Source organism: Zonotrichia albicollis, chromosome 8 (assembly GCF_047830755.1).
Source record: "Zonotrichia albicollis isolate bZonAlb1 chromosome 8, bZonAlb1.hap1, whole genome shotgun sequence".
In the NCBI taxonomy this organism is placed as follows: Eukaryota; Metazoa; Chordata; class Aves; order Passeriformes; family Passerellidae; genus Zonotrichia; species Zonotrichia albicollis.
This window is the reverse complement of record NC_133826.1, coordinates 23,672,271-23,698,340: the sequence shown is the minus strand read 5'-3', so window position 1 is coordinate 23,698,340 and position 26,070 is coordinate 23,672,271. Positions and strand designations below refer to the sequence as shown.

The 26,070-nt window shown below is 44.8% G+C and overlaps 1 protein-coding gene across 2 annotated transcripts; it reads right to left on the bottom strand.

The window, feature by feature from the left end:
- Positions 1–666: 666 nt before the first annotated feature.
- DHX9 (DExH-box helicase 9) lies at positions 667–25,988 on the bottom strand. Of its 2 annotated transcripts, XM_074546270.1 has the most exons (27): positions 25,767–25,988; positions 23,637–23,777; positions 22,489–22,603; positions 22,131–22,243; positions 21,637–21,782; positions 18,492–18,538; positions 17,950–18,080; positions 17,235–17,324; positions 16,978–17,139; positions 15,905–15,982; positions 15,394–15,585; positions 14,626–14,767; positions 14,053–14,135; positions 12,777–12,933; positions 12,512–12,612; positions 11,704–11,917; positions 11,416–11,510; positions 11,195–11,268; positions 10,417–10,569; positions 8,905–9,065; positions 7,417–7,528; positions 6,640–6,801; positions 6,426–6,553; positions 5,105–5,334; positions 3,498–3,613; positions 2,157–2,357; positions 667–1,094 (listed from the first exon to the last, which is right to left on the bottom strand). In XM_074546270.1, the coding sequence occupies exons 1-27, from the start codon at positions 25,875–25,877 to the stop codon at positions 851–853; spliced, it is 3,699 nt and encodes a 1,232-aa protein (XP_074402371.1). In that variant the 5' UTR covers positions 25,878–25,988; the 3' UTR covers positions 667–850. The 2 variants fall into 2 exon arrangements, with proteins under 2 accessions (XP_074402371.1, XP_074402372.1); XM_074546271.1 differs by lacking the exons at positions 21,637–21,782; positions 22,131–22,243; positions 22,489–22,603; positions 23,637–23,777; positions 25,767–25,988 and adding an exon at positions 19,787–19,915.
- Between the last annotated feature and the right edge of the window lie 82 nt (positions 25,989–26,070).

The window sequence follows — 26,070 nt, the reverse complement described above, 5'->3', positions numbered from 1 at the left end:
ACCATCTCCCAGAGCCCAGCAGGCATAAATAATTACTGTTTCTGCAGTGGCATTAGTGGGTAGGTTAATTTTGTCAGACTTGGCAACAGAACAGGGCTGGAAGGCTTTTTACCCCCTCTGTGTCAATACACTTCTGTGAGCAACAGGCAGCCAGCTGAGCTTCAGTGTCTGGAATCCAATGTGTTCCCATTGCAGAACTGTCCTCTTCCACATGGAGGTGGAGGAATGAAGCCTGACTGTCTGGGAATAGTGAACACTGTCTTGGATGAAGGCAGCAATTCATGCTTCTGAGATTGCTCCAGGCTCTGCAGAGAGCAGCAGCATCACATCAGTCTTGGAAAAGGTATTCCATGTTCCTGCATGACCTGGATCACTCGAACAACTCACCATGGAGGATCACAGCATGCAGGAGGCTGGCTGCAAAAGAACCTAGTGCTGCCTGGCATGGTTAGAAAACCACTGCAGCAAGGACTGTTTGCACAGCTTGTTAGACAACGAAGTGAAATCCCCACTGAGCCCAAGATGTGGTTTGGAATCTGGCAGGAAATAGTCTTTGACACCGGAAAGGTTTCCTCCGAATGCTTTGAATCTCCAACAATCACAATTAGAACAGAAGCCTTTGAAATTCAAATCCAAACACAAAATTGAAGGTATAGCTTGCAAGTCTTCAGAAACAAACTCTTTATTAAAAATAATACAACTTGCAGGGAATTCCCTAAGGGCATGATATATTACAGAGCTCTACTTGTACTAAGGAACCAAAAAAGGCATACAAACTGGGAAGAGGAAGAAAGGAATTTGGGACGGAAACACACCTTTGCTGAAGTGGAAAGACTCCGCTGAACCATCACTACCACCCTCCCCGGTAGCCTCCTCGGTAGCCCCTGCCTGCTCCTCGGTACCCTCCTCCTCCGCCCCCTCGGCAGCCCCCCCCAGCTCCGTAGGCTCCCCCGGGAGCGCCTGGGTATCCTCTTCCCGCCGGGTGCCAGCCGGAGTAGCCGCCGTAGCCTCTGCCCCTGTACCCTCCCCAGCCCCGAGGGCCGGCGCCGTTGTCGTAGCGAGCCATCTTGGGCGGGCGGGGGCCATCCCCGAACCTGGCCAACAACAACACCACACACGTGAGGCAATCTCACAGACTGCATCTCTACAGGATGGCAAACAGCACCGTCCTCAGCTAAGCCACCTCGATTTTCTGTCAACACAATGCGATGGTTCAACTACAGTTGCACTTTTGTACCTTTTCCACTTCAGAAAAGCTTCCTTTGCTTCAGAAACAAGGGGCAACAGAGGGGTGCAAGCCCAGTCAAGTATGTGTTTTCTTTTTAGGAAAAGGTAGGCCCAAAATAAATATGGATTATCTTTCTTTTAAAAGATAATTTGTGTTTTGTGTTTTGGAAGAGGGGATGACAGCTTTTATTCCTGAGAATTGTGTGTCCTTGTGCAAACAGCAAGTGATGTCTCTGCATCAGGCCTTGAGTGCAAGCATTTCACACATGCTCAGAGCACAGGCACTGAAACCAAAGCCTGAAGTCCCCGTCCTCACAGGGGCTGAAACCACAGCCTGCAGTCCCCATGCTCACCGACACTGAAACCCCAGCCTGCAGTGCCCATGCTCACCGGCACTCACACCCCAGCCTGCAGAGCCCATGCTCACCGACACTGAAACCCCAGCCTGCAGTGCCCATGCTCACCAGCACTCATACCCCAGAGCCTGCAGTGCCCATGCTCACTGGGGCTGAAACCACAGCCTGCAGTGCCCATGCTCACCGGCACTCACACCCCAGCCTGCAGTGCCCATGCTCACCGGCACTGAAACCACAGCCTGCAGTGCCCATGCTCACCGACACTGAATCCCCAGCCTGCAGTGCCCATGCTCACCGGCACTGAAACCACAGCCTGCAGTGCCCATGCTCACCGACACTGAATCCCCAGCCTGCAGTGCCCATGCTCACCGGCACTCACACCCCAGCCTGCAGTGCCCACGCTCACTGGGGCTGAAACCACAGCCTGCAGTGCCCATGCTCACCATCACTGAAACCAAAGCCTGCAGTGCCCATGCTCACCGGCACTCACACCCCAGCCTGCAGTGCCCATGCTCACCGGCATTCACACCCCAGCCTGCAGTCCCACACTCAGCTCGGAGCCGGGGCTCTCACCTGCTGCTGGCGGCTGTGAGTGCCACGCCCGCGGCCGCCGGCCGGGACAGCTGCCGGATGACGTTCAGCATGCGCTCGTGGGCGGGGTCCAGCTGCCGGACGATGCCCGGCTCCTTGGTGACCTCCACCACCAGCGCCTCCATGGCGGCGCGCAGAGCCACGATGCAGGCGGCCGCCACGTGCGGCATCCTCAGCTTGATCCTGCGGCACAAACAGGGCGTTAGAGCTGCCACGGCTGCCTGGGAACAGGCAATTTGAAAGATCCCTAAAATTTGGCATTGTTAAAACATAGCTGTTCTTCTGATAAAATTGGCTCTTGAAATTTAACGAAGGGCCATGAAGATGCTCTGAGGGCTGAAACTCCTCTGCTCTGGAGACAAGCTGGGCGTGCTCAGCCTGGAGAACAGAAGCCTCCAGAGAGGTCTTAGAGCCCCTTCCACTGACAAGGGGAATTATTTTGAACTGATGTAGGGCAGGGTTAGATGGGATATTGGGAAGAAATTCTTCCTTGAAAGGGTGGTGAGGGCCCTAGCACAGGTTTCCAGAGAAACCTGTGTCAGTTGTGACTGCCCCATCCCTGGGAGTGTCCAAGGCCCGGCTGAACAGGGTTTGGAGCAACCTGGTCTACTGGAAGGTGTCCACCTGAGATGAGCTTTAAAGTTCTTTTCAACCCAAAACATTCTGTGATTCTATCATTCTACACTTGGATAAATTCAGCACATAACTTCCTGCATCAAAACAGCAAGATACAAAAATATAAAGCAAACTGAAAACATGAGGCTCCAAGATTTTGAAAGGTCCAACCCCCAAACTGCTAGTAAATTAAGCTTAAGGAATTCTTTGGCTCTGTTTTACTGACCAGGGGGTAAAAGCAAAAAAAAATCCCAAAACAACCATGCAGATGTTATTTGGTGATGGCCAAAAAATTTACACAGCCAGAGACATTTCTTTCCTCAAGCTGTTTCTGTGCCTTGAAAACAAGGTTTCCTCAGCCTTTGTCTCAGGAGGAGGTCCAAAACACACAGTGCCTTTCACCTTTCAGATAAAGAGGAAAAAACCAGCAGTTTTTATGGAAACTGCCTTGTCGTGTTTTCAGTTTAAGTAGATAATCTGCATGAAACAGGGCTCAAATGAACCTGTCCCTTCCTCATAGAAGGAAAGGCGATGCCTTCCCAACACACCTGTGGTGCACAGTTTGCTCTGGGATCCCTGTTCTACAGACATTTGCTCTGTGTTAGCTGCACTTTCCCTCAGTCAGGGGGTCAGAACTGGATGAGTTTTGTCCTTTCCAACCCAAACCACTCCACGATTCCACAATTCTGTGCACAAGCAGATCCATACCAGTCATCCACCAGAATGAGCTCCCCATCTGACATGACTTTCTTGGAAGCAAAGAGGAGCAGCTGCAGTGGGCTCACCAAGGTCATGGTTTTGGCAGAGATGGCTCGTGTTCGAATCTGCAAGTTAAAGAGGAAAATGACTCTTGAAATGGAAAACAGAGCTCTGCACCTTCCTCTGTACACTGAAACTGGAGAATTTTGTAAAAAAAAATACCCAAACAACACACAACAAAGCTAGGTATAGCATTAGGAAATTACAAGAGCATATGCACATGCAAAATTGAATGCCAGACAGAGGTTCAGCACACACTGGTGTAAAATCTCAACAAAAACTATCTTCCGTTTTAAAATATTCATTTTCTGTGTCTGCAGTTATGCAGCTTTTGCAAGAGCCACCTCATACTTTGCCAGCCTTAAAATGACCAGGACACATCTGGATTTTCCTCCTACCCTTCAGTTACTGAGGCTGTGATGAAAACCTTCAGTGGGCTCCTACTCATGAAGTTGCCAGATGTCCATGCAGTCACTGCTGTGTCACGTTACACTGTCCTTGAGCTTCAACTTAAACAACATCAAGCCAGAGATAACAGCCCTGCTACACAGCTCCTGCCCCTCAGTGTAAAGGGGAACAGAAGAGGTATCCAATGGGCAGAGAGCTATTCAGAAATCCTTCTTGCATCCCAGCCTCACCCAGGTGCTGCCTAAGCTACTCTTAAGCCACCATCTTAGTCACTCTCCATTTGCTGTGTGTACTTTCATTTAATAAAGCAAAACTCTTTGAGCTCCAAAGTCTTTTGCAGAGTTTAGGGGAATTTCACTTGAGAGAGAAGGTCAAGGTGGATCAAAGGTCTAACCCTCCTAGGATCCTGATACAAAGGGTAAAGAAGCAGCAAAGCCTCACCACAGCTCTGAACTATGGATTGGGAATCCAGACTGTCAAGACAAAATCCCTGTACCCAAAGGATTTAAAATTCTGGTTACTACCAAACCCAAAAGCATTGTTTTCCTTTGCTCCTTGAGCAGCAGCAGCTGAGCTCACGATGGCTGTCACTGGAGCACATGGACATGCACAGAATGTACATCAAATTCACAGATGGAGGGAAAGGTCACGGAGACCTTTTGGGAGATGCTTGGGAAATGAGAGTTATCCTCAGGAGATGACACAGGCCAGAACAGGAGCATCCCACTGCCACATTCCATGTTCCTGTTTTATCCCCGGATTCATAAGCAGCAGAAGTGATAAGGATAAAAATTCTCTGATGCCTAACTAGCATGGAAGAGCTCCTAAGACAAACTGTTAATGAAGATAATGATTTAGATGTTTCTCTGTGACCTGGCTGTGATAACAAAACTCACAGGAACTTTCTGTGCACCTCTATTTCTACTGAAAGTGGTTGACTGGAAGTTACTAGGAGGCCAAGTGACACCAGGACCACATAACATTTACTTTCTGGAAAGAAAACCAACCAACAAACAACACCCCCATCTCTCCCCACTAAAACTAGCTAAATATTGAAGTCAGGCTTTTTTTCTGATGACTTCTTTACCAAAAAGAACCTCTTGAACCATTTGGCAGCATATGATCAAGAATAAACCCAAGGTCTCTACCTTCTCTCCAAAAACGAAGAAGGGTGATGGATACTTGATGTCCTGGCTGCTGAAAGGGCAGTTGACAGATGATTTGTGGATGAGAGCATTGTGCCCCTCAGTGGTAAGAATCTTCCTCTTCTCCTTGTGGTAGCAGACATTGGGGTAGACCCCAAAAGCCAGCAGGGAGATGACAACATCCAGGTTGTTATCAGGGCCAGTGTTGTTAAATGGTTGAGTCATCAAACATTCTGTTGGCAGAGAACAGAGGAGTGGCTCAAATCCATGGGACATGAAGGAGAGCACAAGACAGCTGTTTATGATCCTGGATCAATGCAGAGCTGTTTAGGATCCTGGATCAATGCCTTTTCTGATTAAATCAACTGCTAGATGTTATCTCCAATGACCTCTGCACTCAGAGCATTTAAGTTCTACGTTCAATTTTTTATTTCTTAACGGAGAATGAAAAGCTGAAAAATACTACTACAAATAGGTATTTTCCTCTCCCAAACTCTTCAAAAACAAGGAGAAATGGGTTTGCCCAGAATGTGCTGTACCATAGTGTGTTTACTGCATTTGTTTTGGAGACAGATCTTTTGGGGAGGTTAAAATGGATGTTTTTATTAGTTCATTTGTTACAAATCTCCCCCGGGGTCTCTGGTGGCTTGTTTTCAAGTCATCTTGCCCAGAAAAAAGTTATGGATAAATGCAGCAGTAATCCTAACAGCATGAGGAGAAAAAAATTAAAGGAATTCAAAGAGAAAAAAAAATGAAAAGGAGGGGAAATAAACATCTGCTTAATCCAGGCAGTCATGCCATTTCACTGAGTTCCTCAGCAACATTAGGCAAATTCAGAACCTGGTCAAATTTAAGAGGTTTTTTTCTCTAGAAAATGGAATAATTTGGCACAGTGCTACACACCCCTCCTGCAGCACAAACAGGAAGTCACAGAAGAGAGCACTCTTCAGATCACACAGACTCCCAACTAAGGTCTATGGAAAGAAGGGAGAAAGCACACCACAGCACATTTTGGAGATACAACAAGTGAAGAAGAAAGCAAGCCAGGGAGGTAACACTCCAAGGACACCTGTTTAATAGATTTTTAATCCTGCAGCTCTAACCTCAACCTCCAAAATCTCCATGTTGCACCACAGCCACCACAACTTTAGGAAAGAACACTAAAAGTCCACCTGAACGCAGCTGTAAAAGTGGAGTAGTGCTATGGCAAATCCACTGTACTGCTCCTGTGCTTGGGTGCTCAACACAGATTATCCTGGTTATTTATTCATCCTCTCAGAATGAAAAATGCAACCATTAAACCATTGAACTTAATCAGAATCACCTTCAGGAAAGCCAGAACTAATGAGTATGTCTTTTAGCTGGACTTTTGCTTCCCAAGTCATTCTAAGAGTGGCCATGCTGAGTCTTTTGTGTTCACAAAATCTTTTCTCTGCTTCTTCACCACCCATTCTGAAAAACAGAGAGAATTAGAAGCCTGACAAGACAAGGAAAAGTTCACCCTGTGTTCTTCAGCTGTACTCTCCCAGCCAACGTACCTTGCATCATCCCAGGCTTGGAAGACAGAGAGCAAAGCTACGTGATCGGAATGCCTGGTCCCAGCAAAATTCCTGTGGACATAACCCAGGCGCTTGCCTTCGCTGATGAAAGGCTCAGGGAAACAGGTGGCTGCAGAGATGGTACACACAGCATCTCCCACACTGCAAGGAACCACAAGGGATCAGGATCAGTCAGAGTCAGTGCTGTCAGCACCTGCTGCAGGCTGCAGATACCAGGGAAAACTCCTCTGCTAGAGACCTTAGGAATTTGGCCTTTATCTGCTAGAGTTCTTCAATGAAACAAACAAATAAACTTCCCTGGAAGTGGATGTTAAATAAGCTCTATCTGCCCTCCCCTCCATCCATACACCACCATCTTCTGGTGGAAAGTGTCTACAGTAATCACAGGACCCTATAGGCATCACAGTGACAAAGAACAGATCTCTCATACTAAAGCAAAACATGGAGATTTATTTTTTTCCTTATCTCATTATTAAATTCCATATATCCCCACCTCAAGTTCACTGTTATACCTAGGTGTTTCAAGTCCCACTCCTAATTCAGAAATACTCAGCCTCCACTGGTGTCTTGCCTTTAACTGAATGTCATGACCACTTTATGGCCTACACTAAAAGTTATTTCTTCTCTGCTACCATGAGGATTCACTGACCTCTCCCCAGCTGCTGCATTTATTGCTCATCTAGATATATTGATTTTACTCTCTTGCTCAGGAACTCAGAGAAACAAGAACATGACTACTGAGACCACTGAACTTACTAAAAAATACAGCCCATGATCATCATCTTGCCCAGACGAGGTTCAATGGGAAGTTTGGCCAGGATTCTTCCAAGAGGTGTCAACTCATCATTGGAATCCAGGGCATCAAGCTCTGAAACAAGATCCCTTGTTATCAAAGAGAGTTAACCAACCCTAGAAATCTTTAGATAACACCACAGATTCTTTTCCTGAAGGTTTTACTTGCCTTTGCTCTTCCCATTACCTGAAAATTATCACCTGTATTCATCCTCTAAGCTACCAAAGGTTTTTTCACATAAAATAAAAAAAAGCAGCTTTGTAGCCTCAGCAATTAAATGGGAAAGGAAACACAAAGAATTCCTTGACCATCATAAAATCAGTTTTTCTTGGTCTCTACTGAAGCCAAAAGTGTAAAGAATACTTTGAAGAACAACATGTTTCACCTTCCTAAGAACATACTAGCAGTGTACCTGCAGTGAAAAATCACAGGTCATCCAGGAAAGGGAGGCACCTGCAGACACATCTATTTGGTTAAAACCAAAAATGTTTGCCTTTCCCCCTGGCTCTGCAATTCTCAGCTGCACAGTATGAAAAATACTAATAATTCTCAGAACAGAAAGTCATTAAACCTGACTATATATCCCAGCAATATTTTTTCATTCTGGTCTCCCTCCTGTACACAAGCAATGCAGGCTCAGCACACAATTCTACCATAAAATAAACAATGAAATAGATATTTCCGTTGTTAAAAATTGTAGGAAGTGCTTATTTAGTGACATTTACAAGTGTGCTGAGGTTTGAGGTCACTTTCATGCTTTACATCTAAAGCACAAATTTAGAGTTCTTCCCTGCTCTATTTTACTCACAGTCTAGTTAGTTCCTTGAAGAGAGTGGTGAGACAACCTAACCCACACATCAGATTTTTATTTTTCACCCGGATTCATAAATTGAAGATTTAATTTCTTGACAAAATCTGAGATACTGGGTCAGCAAACTGTAAAAAGTGGCAATTAATTAATAAATTAGCAACCTCTGTTTTTCAGTTCTTTTATAGAAGCTTTGTGAATGCCTCAAGCACTGGACTGAGTCTATGCCAAACACAGCAGTGCCACAGCTGGAAAACAGGAAGCTGGAAGCTAACATAACTTTCTGGTAAAACAACAAAACAACCCTTGAGTTTGAAGGCTCAAGTTTCTTAAAGGAATGACACTCCATTGGGAATTCAAGTATTTCTTCAGCTGCACAAGCCACTGCCACCCACACGATGCCTCCAGGTTGCTGTGTCAGCCAGAACATGCTGCTCCAGCAATCCACCCCGAGGTGGTAAAGCCATTTTTCAGAGATCACATACATGGGAGAGCACCCAGAGCCAGTTCCAGCAGCCCAGGATCACTGCCCAGCTCTGTGGCACCTGAGGGCTGTTTGTCACTGATCACACACATGGGAGAGCACCCAGAGCCAGTTCCAGCAGCCCAGGATCACTGCCCAGTCCCGTGGCACACCAGGTACCTCTGAGCGTGCGCTCTGCCTCGATGACCGCGTCCAGAGGGGGCGGCTCGATGGCCTTGGCCAGGAACTGCCCGATGCCTCCCAGGCGCAGCAGCTTGATGCTCAGAGCGATCTCGTGGAGGGGCGTTCGAAACATCTCGGGTGTCATGTGAGTCTGGAGTCTGGAATGAGAACAAAGGCCCATTTCTCTGAACACAGCCTTTGATCACCATGAGGGGTCATTCCGCCAGCACAAACCACTGCCCTCCAAAGCAAACTCTGTCTCCAAGCCCACCCATCAGCTCTCTTTGTGCTCCTGGAACTTGGGATCTTCTACCACAATGTTCTGTACTTCTCCATTATCCTTTGGGGCAAATTCACACTGGAATGCACAGGGAACAGTCCTCACATCTCCACAGCCCACTGTGGGTTCAAGCATGAGCTGACCAAAGAGACCCTGCAGGGCTGGAGCACAGTTAGCAGCTCCACATTTGTCCTTCACAATCCTCTCCTGCTCTGATAAAAGAAGCTCTTACACTCCTGGGAGACAACCTGCTTTCAGCCTGCTGTACATAAAAGCACTTTTCTAGTGCAACGTAAAAAGGTTTCAAAACACCTTGAACAATACCCTGATTCAGCTGGCACAAGATTTAGATGATTTCTCTCAAAAAACTATCTGTACAGGTCCACACACATGCTTCCTTAAGTACAGAGGAACTTGTATATTTTGGGTTTATTCTCTGAAGGAAGGCAACCTTAAAACCATGATTACTTCAGTAGTCTAAAATCAGCCCACTGTTAAAAAATATTAATTAAAATCATTGCACCGTACTCAACAACAGATATAAAAAAATTTGAGAAATTCAATGAGAGTTTTTGATCAACCGAGATTTTCACAAGTTTATAAAAGGTTGAACATCAAAACACAGCTATGCTGTAACAGCCAGAGAAAGGGGCACTGAAACTTCCAGGAGAGAGATAAGAGTGTAATTAACAGCTGTGTTGCCTCCTCCAACCAGCAAAGAGATTTCCAAGGCTCTAGTAATGGAAAAACAGTCTGGCAGAGAGGTCAAAAAGTTTCAGCAACAGAGAATGTGCTAGAGCACTATGAAGGGACTTCCTGGCCATGGAATGGGAATGGAGAGAAAACTAAAATCTGCCATCCCTGCTTTTTACCACTTTCATGACAAAATGGCCTGTTACATGGCAATGCCAGGTGACCCCAGTGTTTGAAGGCAGACTAGAGCCTGGCCCTCGTTACAAAGCTCTTTTCCTTGCCTCAATTCCCAAGCAGTATTGCTCTCTTCCTGAGAAGTTTGGTAGGTTGCAGTGACACCCTTAATACTAAAATCATAAACTATGTATCCACCTCATACAATGGGCAAAAGCATAACAAATGTACATTTTTTTTTGAGCCAACACCATCCATCTCCTCTCTGTGCTTTCTGCAATGATTTCCTCAGTTTGACCCAGAGCAGCACCCAACAGTTCTGGGAGGATTCCCTGAGGGTATTTTTGGAGACACAGCCTCACCTCTCGAAGCGAGCTCTGCTGCACAAATGGAAGCAGAAGCCAGCTCGCACGCGCCCAGCTCTACCTTTCCGCTGCTCCAGATTGGTTTTTGATGCCCAGACCGTGGCATAGTTTGTCATGTTGTTGTGAGCAGTGAACAGCTTCACTTTTTGCCTGTTACAGGAAAAACACCACTAAAGATCAAACATCCTTCATCTTAAGCCCTGCCAAATTAGTTTCTATTTTATGGCTTGCAGCCACATTGATTTTAAGAAGCCAACCACCCCTGGTTTGTGTTAGGCAGTCTAGAAACTAAAGCATCACACTCTTTCTAAAGCAGTGCCCCAAACTATTGCACAGAGTAATGTTCTCACAACTGTCCAAAAAGCAAAAAATTCTCATGAATTCATGAGCTCTCTGTGTGTAGTTTTCTCAGAGAGCATGCACAGCGAGGCAGGAACTGTAACAGAATACAAAACCCTTCCTTTTTATCATCAGCCAGACACTGAGAGTTTGTAAAACTCCTTTGGCAGATGACGTCTACCAAATTGGTGTGGAGACCCAGTGACACCTCACATGAATAGTGCCAGCGTGACCAACCCGGTCCCCTGAGATGCCAGCATGGTGTGTCACTGTGCTGACCAGCTAAAGACAATGCTGATTTGTCCTGAGGGAGCTGGAGTCCTCGAACTCAGCTCAGGGAGCATGGGAACACAAGGCACTTCTGTGCACTCCCAAAACCTCTTTTGCATTCCCAAGGGTAGGGTTTATGAAACAAAAAGCTGCTTCATGAACTCACTTGCAAGAGTCGATGACAAAGACCACGTCATTGATGGTAATGCTGGTCTCGGCAATACTGGTAGATAAAATAACCTACAAAAACCAGGAAATGCAAAGTGACGTTATTTGGTTTGAAAAAACTGATAATGCCCAGCAAGATAAACTACAGAATTTATTAAAGAAGTCAGCAATACGTTCCCCAACAGCCCAAGAGAACTGCACAGAGAGAAGGCTCCGTACTTTGGTCACCCCAGGAGGCACAGGATCAAACACCCGACGCTGCTCATCCAGAGGAACCTGGGAATGCAGAGGTAAAATCCTGTACTGGTGGCCTCCTACAACAGCAAAGCAAAAAGCTTGGTAACTACTACTATGTGAATCTCATTTCTTCTTCCAACAACATAAAAATTTCTGGCCATTCACTCTCACACCAAATTAGCTCCCCAAGCCATTCATCCAACTCCCATCTTCACTCAGTCAGTAGTTTCCCCGGGAAAAGATGGAATATAACAAAGCAGCTGCTTGTACCAAAGCGTGGGTTCATTTCTAGATGCTTCTGCATGGTATAGATTAAGTTCCAGCCAGGCAAGAAAACAAGGACAGCTCCTGGGACATTCAGAGTCCCGATATAAATCAGCAGAGCCTCAATCAGTTCAAAAGAGGTTTCTCTCTCGTTCAGCTGTGCCATGGAGTGCTTTGTTTCTGGGCCATATTCATCGCTGCAAATCAGGTTGCAGTTGGCCTACAAAAGAAAAATACCACAAAGGAAATCATATAAATGAATTTACTCAAACTACAGAGACTGGCTGGCCAGGCAAATAAGAAAATTAAATGTGGGTAGATGTCTTTCAAGACTAAAATGGCCATTAAAAGAAGATTTCAATTAAGTGGCCCAAACAAAAGTTTCAAAATTAAAAGCTGAATAAAACTGTTATTTTCTTGACAATGTATGTAAGCACTGACAATATCAACTGCAAGAGAAGAAGGGAAAGAATTTATATTTTCACCCTAAGAAGGTACCACCACCAAGCTCCTATTTCTCTATTTCTTTTTTAGGTTACTAAACTTCACTTTCAAAAGCACTTCAGTTTTAGCTTTAAAGAGAAGTAGTTTGACAAAACATGATAACCTTAGCTTCAATGAAAAAGAAATTCTTCAGTTTACAAGGGCAAGAAAAAAATTTAGTTCCACTGCTGAAGTTAACAGCAATCTCATATATTAAAAATAGGAAAGCTGCTAGAGATGTTTCACTTCAACAGTGCCAAATGAATTACACTCAAGCTGGAGTACTAAAAATGGCCCTTGTTTAATTTCTCATATTAAAATTCAAACATACATCGTCATCTTCACCACTTTCTTCATCCTTTTCTTTCTTCTTCTTTTCCTTGGGTGGAGGGACAAACTGAGTCATTTGAATACAATCCTCCAGAAAATAATCTGCAAGGACAGACAGATGATAAGGACTGACTGCCTGTGCAAGGAAACATAACTCTCTACACCACTTCTCAAGAGTCTCCTGAAATAAACCAGGATATTTCAGAGTATGAATGCAAGACTGATAAAAACTCAAGCAGTTTCTGGAAGTGCAAGTAAGGATTTACCTTGGACAGGAAAGGTTCTGCCATAGACCTCGATGATGGGGCAGTTGAAGAAGTATTCACAAAACATACTGGTATCAATGGTGGCAGACATGAGGACAACCCTGATCTCAGGATACACCTGAACAACATCCCTCAGCACCACCAAAAGGAAGTCAGTCTGCAGAGAAAGAGAATAAGGGCATCATTAACTTCACAGCTAAAAAAAGCAATATCTTCCCAAGAAACCAGAAGAAATTACACATTTACTGAGCAAGAGAAGTAACAAGTAGAGCAAAACTGTTCTAAAACAAGAAACAGTTGTCAGTGCTCTATTTTGAAACTACTGCCATGCCTGGGGTTTTTAAGATTTCCAGTGTAAAGAAGGGTTTTTCTTTTCTACAAAAATAGTTTGCTTCCTTCCTAACAATACATTACAACCTCAGGTATTTTTAAACTTGGCTTACGTATAAAGTAGCCATAATTAATAAAATAAATAGGAATTAGTGCAGGTATGTGTGATGTTTGTAGTTCTGTTTAAATATGGCATTTATCTAGTTCTGCCATACAGTTAGGCATGCACTTAGCTCAACAGACAAAATTCCAATCTCACTCACAATTTCCAAACTTGTATTTTACATCATTAGCATACATTTAATAGATGAAGAGATGCATCAGAAAAACGTGTGTTAAATGTGTGCAATTTTATTCAAATGTGTCCCCAAATTCTGTCCAAACAACATGTCAGAACTTCATGGTTTCTCTCACTCTTGGTGTGACAAAGCTGAAAATTATACAGAATAATCAAGGAAACAGAAAATGTTTGCCATTTCAAATTATATACATCTCCTAATTCTATCATCAGATTGTATTTTACTTCATGTAAACACTGAATTTCAATGTATCACTATCAAGACTGTAGGTTCTGTGAATACCAGCAGTAATACAACAGTGTCAAGTAAAAACAGCACTCCAGAATAACAGTGTCATTCAGCGTGCTCCCCCACTTGGACAAGATGTGTTTGTACTGCAGTGTTCCATTTTCCAGAGAGGACCAGGACACAGGGGATCCTAACAGGAGAACAGTCAGAGGGCAGCAAACAAGCACAGGTCCTTGCTCTGCTACTTAGATAAGGAATAATTAAGAGTTCTAAAAATCTTATCCAAGAAGAAAAACTTACATCTGACACTCATTAAGACAAAGTTTCCTCCTGCCTGTTGGCTGCTACACACAAACACACAGCAGCTGAACAGAACAGAAGCATACAGAGATTAGGACAGTCATCACCAGCTCACTCACGTTAATGTCTCTCTCATGGATCTCATCAACAATAACGTGACTAATGCCGCGGATCCCAGTCTCCACCTTTCTCAGAAGAACACCTAAATCAGAGACAAAAGCTAAGTGTTCATGTAACAGTTCAACCTTTCCCCTCCCAGCCCTTGGTTTAAAAATCAGGAAGTGTGCAGGCTGTGCAGCCCCTTTTTCAACCCCACCTCTAATTGCCATCCTTTCCTTTGTAGAAGTGAAAGCCATGAAGGCCATGAAGCACTGCCACAACAGAGACTCTTCCATCTTTCCCACCCAGTGTTGCTTCTCCTTCTGTCTTTTAAGGACAATCAATATATGGCAATTTTATCTCTTCATGGGATTACTTCTGTGTGCTATCAGACATGTACTATCAGACTTCTGAACAAAAATCTGAATTTTTCTTTGCACAACAGCATGCCAGCAAACTTTAATCCAAAAAAAACCTTTTCAAATCTTCCAAGCAGACTTTATAAAAATTTCAATCTAACCATATTTCTGCTTTTGCTGCTGACTCAGAGTTCAGACCCACGATAAGCTCCAAGCCTAGGAAGCAACACAGACCTACAGTGCAGAAGAGGATGCTGGCGTGGGGCCGAGGGAGCACAGACTCGAAGCGCACGCTGTACCCGCAGCTCTGGCCAGGCTCTTCCCCCCGCTCGTAGGACACACGCTCCGCTACGGAAACCGCGCTGATCCGCCGCGGCTGGGGGGTGCAAAAGTTTACCCTAACTTAATGAAGAGGTTTTAGAAGTTTATCACAATACCACTAAAAGGGATAAAGGAAATCCTAAATGCTACAGGTGTTCTGAACTAAGATTGCTTTACAAAGTAATCGTTAAACAATAATTTTGTATGTAACAGCACAGGGTTCTTTTCACAAAGGAGGGATATAAGGATATATGGCAACTACAAGCTGCTATTTCCCAAATCATTTCCCCTTAGTCTGCTGAGAGTTTTCACCTGGGCAAGGTTCAAGCCAGGTTATCCAAACTGAAAATCCATGCAAGAGTAACATTCCATATGAAAAGATGCATGATGCTGAAGTTTCTCCCAATTATATTGCTGAGGAGATATCTTTATGAACCATGTCCTGCAATGATAATAAGGTTCCTCAACACATCCTTCAATCCCCCTCCAGGGCCAGGTCGGACAGGGCTTGGAGCAACCTCGTCTAGTGGATGGCATTGCTGACCATGGAAGGGTGTTGGAACAAGATGAGCTTTAAGGTCCCTTCCAACCCCAACCATTCCAAGGTTCTGTGATTTTATCCTAACCAACAGGTGATTTCTTATATCCACCACAGAACAGCAGTGGCCACACACGCCTCACCTGTGTCACCACGATGTTGCACTCAGCAGCTCGGTTGGTTCTGATGTACTCATCCAGGATGTACTGGGGCACTTGAGTGGTTTTGCCACAACCAGTGGCACCACGGATGACAACAACAGAATTGTGATGGATTGCCTCCAGAATTTCGCTTTCAAAATTCTTCACAGGTAAAGCCTCTCTCTCTTCTTGGATCTGGGAAAAAAAGTCCAGGACATTTCCAAAATCTCCAAAAACCAGCCTGTTCTGCTCCACATCTATACTTTGCCTCACTTTTCTACACTTTTCCCTTACTCAAAGGAAAAACTGCTAAAGAACAGGTCATAGTTTGTACTTTTTCCTGGCACAGCACAACTCACCCCCACATCCACCCCAGTGGAACACGCAGCACTGCTGAAAACGTGCTGTGGATTTGTGCTGAAATCCAGCCTTGTACACTGTGTGTTACGTTCCAGCCCTTCTGGAAAATGCAGAGCCCAGGGCAAGGATGGCAGGAGACAGGACACACACTCACCCTCTGCAATTGCTGATCCTGCTCCAGGCGGTACATGAAATCACTTCTCAGCTCCGCGCTGATTTGCTCCGGAGTGAGCTGCAAGTGCAAGATGTGATTTGGAGGCTTTGTGACGCCTCTTCTTATCTACAGCCTAACTTCAGGATCACATCAGTCACACCAACAGTGACCCCAAATATCCCTAAAGGATCATTTCCTGCAGAACTCCCTGAAATCAGTTTTATTTCATTCATTCATTCCAGTATATTTAACATTCATCTTCAAACAAGTCTCTCAGCAAGACCAACAACACTGAAATTAACAATTGTTTAAATTGAAATACTTAGACTGCTTGAGAAACATCTCTGTTCAGCAGTAAGCCAAGAAGAAGATGATTTAAACAGGAGTTTTTAATATAAGTAATGACCTAATGTAAACACAAATCCACCCTTTAAACAGTAGCTGAAAAGGTAAAAGTTTGAAGAGAATTCATAAGGCAACACTGTTGAACAACTGCAAAAGAAATCTGAAGAAATGCAAATTTGGTGTCAAAGGGATAGTTGTTTTTAGACCAAATTACTCTCTGAACTTGGCAAACCAGTCACTCCTTCCCTTCACCTTAATTTTACCATGCCACACTGTTGTTTTTCATTTGTTTTGTGCTGAATGGCACTAGAAATGACAAAGTGAGGAAGTTGGTTGCTTGTGAAGTGGCACTGGCTTGGAGCAGTTTCTCCTCCCAGAACAAGGGTCTGAGCATGGAAGTATGGGAAAGAGAGGCCAAAGAATTATAAATAACATTCCCATGATCTTTCCTTGTACTTTTAATTATGAACTTTGTATAGGCCACAAGATAGCAGGCAAAAGGTGAAACAAAGCAGAGAATTGAGACGCTCAAGACACTGCTGGTCAAGACCTGATAACACATGAAGTAAACACAAAGAACTCTCTGCCTCCAGGTCAAGAAGGGAATAAATAAAAACTGTCTTCTCTTTTGAAACAGCTCATACTTGAAATCCTGGTGGGGGAGAAACATTCAGAAGTTCTGGAAGCACGGGGAAATCAGCAACAGACCGATTTTTAAGCTGTCTTACATTTGCCAGTGGACCTTCATCAATATTGCAGCCAGTCCAAGGGTTCCAGTTGGAATGAGGTGGTGACCAGGGAACAACTCCCATGTGACTTTGTCTCTGTGATGGTTCGAAATGGGCCAACTTCCCAATGTTGATCAGAACTGGGTTACTGGGATCTTCAGGCTAGAAACCCAAAAGCAGAGTGGGCAAAGACAGATAAATGATTAAATGAGCAGGTGTGATGCTCCATCCTTTGGAGTACTGAACCACACACTCACCACAGGCACGATCTCCAGGGACAGCTCCCGTACAGTCTTTTGCAGATTATTTTCTAAGTCAGGAGACAGTGACACCTCATAGGGTTCCAGCTAGGAAATATTTAAAAACTACATGTCATTATACAGGCACTGGAAGCCAGAAGTGTGGGCTATTACAGGTGAACCATCAAACACCTCCTTGTGAAACAAGGCCAAAGAGTACCATCAGTTCAGCCTTCACACTCTTGGAATGTTTTGCCAACTTTTCATTCAATAAGGATTTGTAGGCTATTTTAAAATATCTGAGTTTAATTTCAGAGGAACGTGTTCCCAAACTTGCAACCAAATACCTAAATAACACATATTCCTTGGTATGTGTGTATATATATATTCTTTTAATTGCCAAAAAATGATCATGTAACAGACAATTAATCCAAACAGCCAGCCTAAACAGAAATATTCAAGCTTGTAGAAAAATTATACTGAAAATAGCATTTGTTACAAATCCTATTTCATTTAAGAGAATGTAAAATTAGTTACTGTTCTAATCACATGAAGTTCTATTTCTGATCCAAATCACTCACCAGAACAGAAACAGTTGCTAAAGAATAAAAATTATTAATAACTTCTAAGATGTTAAATATGGAGAGCAAACTCTTAATTCACCGCTGTTTATGAGAGTGCTTCTGTGTTATGAAATGAAAGCAATCATTCCTGTCCCTCCTGCCAAACTCACCGATTCTCCTTTCTTCTTCTGCCCAGAGTAAGGCTCAATGACACCAAGATGGTAGAGCTGTCTGACCAGGGAAAGGGCACAGGACTGTGCTGCCAGCTTTTTGTTTGATCCGTGCTCACGACTGAAAATCCCTGCAGCACACAAAGGTCACAGCTGGAGCAGCAGGGCAGTCAGGCAGCTCCCACAGATGACACTACTCTGAACTGGGCCATCTGACTGTACACTCAGACCAGGTTTCAGGGACAGTCTCAAATCTTGATAAATCCAGAATTCCAACATAAAACCCAACCAGGCCCCTCCTCTGCCCAGCTCACACTGGCTGTGTGATGTTACTTTACTGCTAAATAATCCTTTGAAGTTTTTCTGCATTCAGTGCCTAAGGAAGTATGACTGCCCAATACCACCCAGCAGCATCATGCAAGTGATCCTTTACCTCTGGAAATGGCTCCAACACATAACTGTAATAAACTCTGTACCCACAAATGTTCCTCTATACCAACACCCACCTCCTGCTAAGTTAGAAAATAAACAGGAGCACTTACTTCTGCCCAGCTGCCTCACATAAATATTCATTTCTGCATTAAAGCTCCTGCAAGAGAAAGAAAGAGCACAAAGGTACAACTACCAATAGCTGACTCTGCAAACATACTTAGTCTTCCCCATATTTCTAGGCAAAAATCTCTGTCCTCAGTCAGAAACTCTCAATTCACCAATGACCAAGGTAAAGTATTACTGCTTTTAGTCCCTTTAACCCCAAGGCAGTAGGTAACAGACCTGCCATCAACAGAACCAGTACATTTGATAAGAAGAGTTCTGAATATGCCACTGTTCAGCACTGAAATTTCCAGCCACTTTATTAGGAAATATGCTCTGAGCTGTCCAAGTTTAAGACAACAGTTATAAAGCAGGTGGGATGTAACACTAACATGCATCCCAATGTACCATTAACTGTATCCCACATAAATATTGGTATAACACTAATGCAACCCACCAACAGCCTGTGTGTAGTGACTAGATGCAACATTAAATATGGTTACTCTGCTTTTCACCATACACTCGATCAGCTCAGGGCATAAACAAAACCAAACCAGGTCATATAGTCAAAACCATGGTACTTATCTGAACAGGAGACAGAATATTTGGATTTGCATGAGTTTCCATTCCCTTATTGACACATTCTAAAATCATCAAAACTTGAGTAAGAGAGTAATAGTTACTCAAGGGTAACTCTGGTTAGCAAACCCAACAGTTTGCTTAGTAGACATGTAACCAGTTCAGTTAAAAGTTAACTGGCATATTCATCATAGGATCATGGAATGGTTTGGGTTGGAGGGGATCCTAAAGACCATCTCATTCCAATCCCCTGGACAGGAATACTTTCCACTGTCCCAGCTTGCTCCAAGTCCCATCCAACCCGGCCTTGGACACTTTCAGGGATGAGGCAGCCACAGCTGCTCTCGGCAACCTATCCCAGGGTCTCACCACCCTCAGAGGGAAGAATTCAGGCTTAAAAAAAAAAACCCTCAACAGAGGAGAATAGCAATCATGACCCATGTTCTCAAGAATCATAAACCTAAGCCTCTTTTTGCCACATGAAATATTGAAGCTGAATTTTTGTAAGACAGGATTTAAACTGGCCAATGTGACTGAAGGTGCATGACTGGAATTTATTGGACTGAGATCCTCTTTGGAAATTAGGGCTTGGCATTTGCACAGGTGGAGGCTGTGCCTTGCACCTGCATCCTTCATTTTTTGCTGCAAACAAACAATAAAAAAGGTTAAGTGAGTGATAGAAATTTCAGGTTAGCCCTCCTTCCTGTGCTATCAGTGAACTGACCTGCAGGCACAGTGGCTTCAGGGGTGGAAGGCCACTGGCTCTCAGGGACACAACAGCCACCTAAGACACCGATGACAGTATGTTTCTCAGCCAGGCCTACAGTCAGCATTCAATCTCATTCTCCTCCACCTGAGGGGAGAACAGCAACACCAGAAATCAGTTTGCAGCAGAATCCCACATGATTGCCTAGTCCAGCCTCAGCAGCCCGTGTGTGAGCAGGCACAGGTCTGTGGTGTAGGTCTTCAGCAGGAACAGGAGGAGGCACAGGCATCCCAACACAGAAAAGCCACATCCCATCCCTCAACATGAGCTCACACTTTGTGTTTTAGGACAGCCATCTTTATATTTACAACTTATACCCCCCTATCATAGTTAAAGTTTCCAAATTCAAATTTTCCAGCTATTACTAAGTTCTCAGACCATGAGTATGATTAACTGGCCACAAACCTCTGAGAGCATGACTGACATATCTGTTATAATCTATATCTCTGATCTTTACCTTAAAAAAAACCCAAAAGAGATTGGCAAGATGCACAACTGGTATTTCTTTAAAAAAAACCCAACAACTTAAACTTTATTATGCTCTCAAACATCTCTCTCCTGTTACACACACCAAAAGGATTAAATCCAACAGTCTTCCAACAGTCCCTCAATGAGCCCTATAACACATTAGGATTGTTTCATGCCTATCTGATTTATTGCAGCAGGTAGTGAATAGCCCCTTCTGCCATTCCATCCAGGGCAATCCACACACCCTTCCCTGAACAAAAAGTATATAGGAAACTCTGAAATGCACTCCAGGAGAACAATAGCCAGGCTGAGAAACATACTGCCATCAGTATAATTTCATTCTGCTCAAGTCTAGATAAATTTAATGCTGCAGAAGGTGTAACAAAAAATGAGCCACACAAATAATCCCTAAGCTACAATGTCACAGCATATATCAAAGATGAGATAGCCATGATACACAGAGTATCATCACACACTTTCAGAAGGTTTTAAGCATCACCCACACAGAGTAACACCCTGTCACTTCAGAGGGCTGCAAGCATCCACCCTTCTTGTTCTGTAGCCCAGCCTTTTATCCCCTCCTGTTGGTGCCCTGCCCCTGTGTGCCCTCTGTTCCCTTTGGTGGCTGCTCAGTGCCCCTGGGCACTCCATGGCTCATTGCTGTCAGTGCTGCTCACCTGCTGCTCACAGCTGCACCCACTGGGGATGAGGCTGGGCCAGCCCACTGCCAATTACCACACACTGTGTGCCCACACGACAAGATAGAAGAAATGTTCAGAAGCTAAGCCTGGAACAAGTATAATTCAAATTCCTAGTACTGTACAAACTAACTTTTTATGTCACTTGCTTAAGTGAAGGAAATGGCCTTGCCTGAGACACATAAATTGAGATGAAGTGACTTGAAGACAGCTTTTAAATTAGCATTTACAATTTTCCATACCAATAGACATTTTTAGATGTTCCAAATGATTGAAAGACTCATTAACAAAAGAATACTATAAGTCCTACAAGTGAGACTCTCTTGAAAAGGCTCTAATAGGAAAATTCTCCTGTCTTTCTAAAAATATAACTCTCATAGAACACAAATTTATATAATGTAAAAAAGCCCAACCCCAAACTTAATCAGGAGAATCCAACAGCAGCAGCAGATTGCCATTGTTTCCAGCCACAAAACATCATTATACTTCACCAGAAATAATACAATGTCCTAACATGTGGATGAATTGCTGGTCCTGGCAAAGAACATTATGGCTCTATGGAGCGTGGTAAGTAAGTGTGAACAACCACTGTCAAAAATATTTTAATCTTTTATAAAAAGATAGTGACTAAAACTACCAAACCTGTTGTGATCAGGCCCCATTTCAGTGTATTTATATTCTTCCTGGATCTTCTCCTTTTGGAAAAACTGGTTCAGACGTGCCTTGGCATTTTCCAAGGTCCAACCCCCGTGAAGATCTGCATTTAAGTCCACTTCTGACTCTGAGGTCTAATATGGAAAAAAAGAGCATTATTTACCAGTTTAAAGATTAAGTAATTCACCTGTATGCTTTAAATAATTAAGATATCACAGAAAATGCTAAAAAGTCCTCAGTAATTCTTTATTTTCAGAATAAAATGTCTATACAAAGTCCTGGATGTTCAGACTATCCAGAGTGATTTATTTGTCCCTGTCTTAAACAAATTAACTTCATTAAAAGTCAACAAATAAATCTGCAGCTTAAACTAACAGCAAAATATCAAAAGAAAACTGCAACCTAATTATAAATGCAAATAACAAAAGAGAGTGAAAGATACCTGTTTAAGAAGTAAAGGAGAACACCTCTGCATGACTTACCTGCTGCCCTTCTTGCTCCTCTTTTCTGGAATAATAATCTTGCAAGTTTGCACCCCGATCCCACTGAGCTCCATGACTGCCACAGTTCCCAGGGGCTGCACCTGGTCCATTGCCTACCACACAGAAAAAAAAAATAAATTAAATAAAATAACTCCCCCAAACATGTTCTTAACAATGGAGAGTCATTGCCTGGCCATCTTGACAGGCCATGACCAGTCCCTCAGATCTCATGCTGTCACCCACACCTCTGCCTCAAAACGATGACTTTGGTGGCCTGTCTGCAGAGTGATGCAATTTGGGGGAGAAAACGCTGCCAAAACACATTCAAACACACAGAAATTACAGTTTTCAGTCTTACCTACATCACTTTTTAAAAGCAAATGTGGAGGAAGAGGTCCCCCCACAGCTGAACTGGAACCAGTGACATCTCTTGCTGCTTCCTGTCCTCCAGTGGGGATATCACCTGCTGCTGGCTAGGGAAGGGAATGAAGGAAAACCTCAGCACTTCAGTGCAGAACAAGTCATTTTACTGTTTAGCTAGAAACTGTGCAGGAAGTTTAAAGACCTCAGGCAACATCATGCAACATTTATACCCAGTAAATATGCAATAGTTACTACTCAGAAGCAATCCCAATAGTAACACAACTGTGAATATTTTAACACTGAACTGCTAAGAAACTAATTGGCACACTAAAACCAAAATAGCAGTCCTGTTCCCATTGGGTTCCACCTAGGCTGGTGAGGCTGGGAGGCTGCTTCCACTCAGAAAACTCATGTATGCTCAATGGAGCACTAGAGGAAGATCCCTCCCTCTCAACAGGTAACACATAACTTCATGCTTTGTTTATTTCTCTAAACTTGCTGTAATGACAGAGTTACCTCCTCTTCCTCAGCCTTTAAGTGACACTCACTGCTGAGTGCCCAAAACATCATTAACAGGCAGTGATCCCATTACACACCTGAAGCAATTATGGTTTAAAAATGTCAGATTTTCAATGTCTGGTTTGATATAGCTGTGATTATTACTTTTGGGTTTGGCTTTAGTTATTTTTAAATCACACAGGACTATATAAATTATATATATTATATATTATATATATTATAGATATTATAGATATTATAGATATATGTTAGAACATGGGTATAAGACTTCACAGTGCTAGGTGTGAGTACTCAGCACTTTGAAAGCCAGGCTGCACCTCACAGCATCACTCTGAATACTTCCCAGCCTCACCAGCTTCGCATCATTTGATCTGGTAAATACAACATGCACCTGTATTTACCAGATCATCCTACAACATTCAGTTGGACCTGATAATCTCAAAGGTCTTTTCCAACCTAAATGATTCCATGATATTCTGTATGTGCCCCAGCCTTCCAGCAGAGTAAGAAGTCCCTCACATTCATCACTGCACAGGGGCACCTGAACTCCAGGGATGAAACACAACTGGGAGCATGGCAGCCCAACAACAGAGTAGCCTTTGGTAAGGAGAAAGAGCAGCTTACTGCAAAAGCAGGGATTTCATCCTTCTTCATTTCATTCACCCGCACCAAGTAGTTGATGAAGTCTCGGGCAGCATTGCTCTGAGCATCCTTCTTGTTGGTGGAGTTGCCCATGCCAACATAGTTGAAGCCTTCCACTCGGACCTGCAAGGAACAACACACTGCTCATGTGCAGCTGAAAGGGGCTTGGAGGCCAGCAGCACCCACAGGAGCACCAAATCCTGGCTGCTGCTAAGTGCAGGAGAAATAATATTGCTAACTGTTGTTACATATCATTATATAGTGCTGTATATTTCTCTAAGTTTTTAAAAGCAAACCCTCACATTCTGAGAACTTCTCCTCTCAGAGCACAAGGGCTCTGTGTCAGCTCAGCCATAGCTCCATGTAATTCCAACTACATAGATGTGATTTATTTCTGATTTTTTTTTAATTTTAGAACAGCAATTCTATACCCTGGACAATGGTACCTCCAACCACACAGTAACCATACAGGATTCACAGCCATCCTACCAGGCTGCAAAAATCAGTAAGAGAGATGTTGCAGTGAGACTGATCCTTTCACTTGTTAAGCTTTCATGGATAATCATGGGACACCAATGTGTCAAAGCCACTACAATACTGATATATTGTATAATGCACAATATGTATAGTGTGACTTTTTACAAAAAGGATGGAGTGACAGAACAAGGGGGAACAGCTTCACACTGACAGAGGGCAGAGTTAGATGGAATATTAGGAAGAAATTGCTCCCTGTGAGGCCCTGGCACAGGGTGCCCAGAGAAGCTCTGGCTGCCCTATCCCTGGAAGTGCTTAAGGCCAGCTTGGATGGGGCTTGGAGCAACCTGAGATAGTGGAAAGTGTCTGTCCATGGCAGGGGGTGGGACTGGATGAGCTTGAAAGTCCCTTCCAACCCAAACCATTCCATGATACTGTGAATATATCTATTCACACAACCATTCCATCTGAGTATTGCTTAACTAGTAATAATACCTCAAAAATTCCCTTAATGCCACGGTGTTTCTTTGTTTTCTTATGGACACAGAAGACAAATAGAGGAGGGAAGGGTAAAATGACAAATTTAAGGTCTTTAGTGCAAATCCATGGCATCACTCATGAACTGATCTGTTCTACACATGGCCTCACAGCTCCCACATCCCCAATACGTACAGGCAGGAGTAAACTACCATTAGAGCAGTGCAGAGTAGCAACCATTCCTGCAAAAATTCTTTTAATACATTTCACCTCAAGTTCAAGAGCAGACCAAAGCTCTTGGCAAAGGTGACATACAGCACCCCTCACCAAGTGCAAGAAGGGTCACACACAGTGCAGAGACACACACCACCCTTAAATAAACCAATCTGTTTTCCCCTCTAAGAACATCATTCGGGATTTTTCTCTCCTTTCGCTCATTTCACTCCTCAGTGCACACTCAGCCAGGACACTCTGGCTCAAAGCACCCCAGCTCTCTCCAAGCCCTCGGCTTCCAGTGATTTTCACACAGGCCGGGCAGGGCCCAGATTCCGGACAGGACCCCAGACCCCGGTGCTGACCCCAGGTTCGGTTCCTTCTGGCAGAGCCCAGACTCCAGACAGGACCCCAGACCCCGGTGCTGACCCCAGGTTCCTTCTGGCAGAGCCCAGACCCAGCAGCACACCCAGCATGGCCCAGGGTTCCCTCTGACCGAGCCGCCAGCCCTGCTCCCAGACCCCCGGCACAGACCCCACGTTCCCTGGGGCAGAGCCCCGGGTCCGGCCCGGCACGGTCCTGGGCATCTTTCCGAGACCCCCGGCAAAGCCCAGACCCCGTCAGGAATCTCAGATCCCCGGCAGGGCCCACATTCCCTTTGTCAGGGTCCTCGGACCTCCTGGCCCCTCATGGAGCTAAATCCTTGCTCGCGGCAGTGTCCAAGCTCCCTCCGGCAGAGCCCAGGCTCCCGTGGCGGCCTCCAGCCCCCAGCACAACCCCCCGGCAGGGCCCCAGACCCCCGACACAGCCCCGGTAATACGGCCGGAGCCCGCCCAGGCCCCGGAGGGCGCCAGTCCCGCTCTGTGTCCCCGGCCCAGCCCTAGTCCCCCTCAGAGCCGCCAGCCCCCAGCACGGCCAGCCCGCTGCCCCGGCGGGGCAGGCCCGCACCTCGCAGAGGAAGGTCTGCCGGCCGCGGCCGCCGGCGGCGCGGATCTCGTAGGCCGGCATCACCCTCCTCCGGCCGCACCAGGCGTACAGGAAGTTCTTCACGTCCCCCATGGCCGCGCCGGGGCATCGGGGCACGGCCGCCCGCTCCAGCCGGCGCCGGGCCCGCGGCAGCTCCGCACGGCAGCGCCTGCGCGGGGCCGGACGGCGGCCGGGAGGGGCCGGGCCCGGTCCCTGTGCCCGCCCTGCAGCGCCCCTCCGCCGGCTCCGCTCTGAACCATCTTCTTCTTGGCTTGCCGCTGAATAC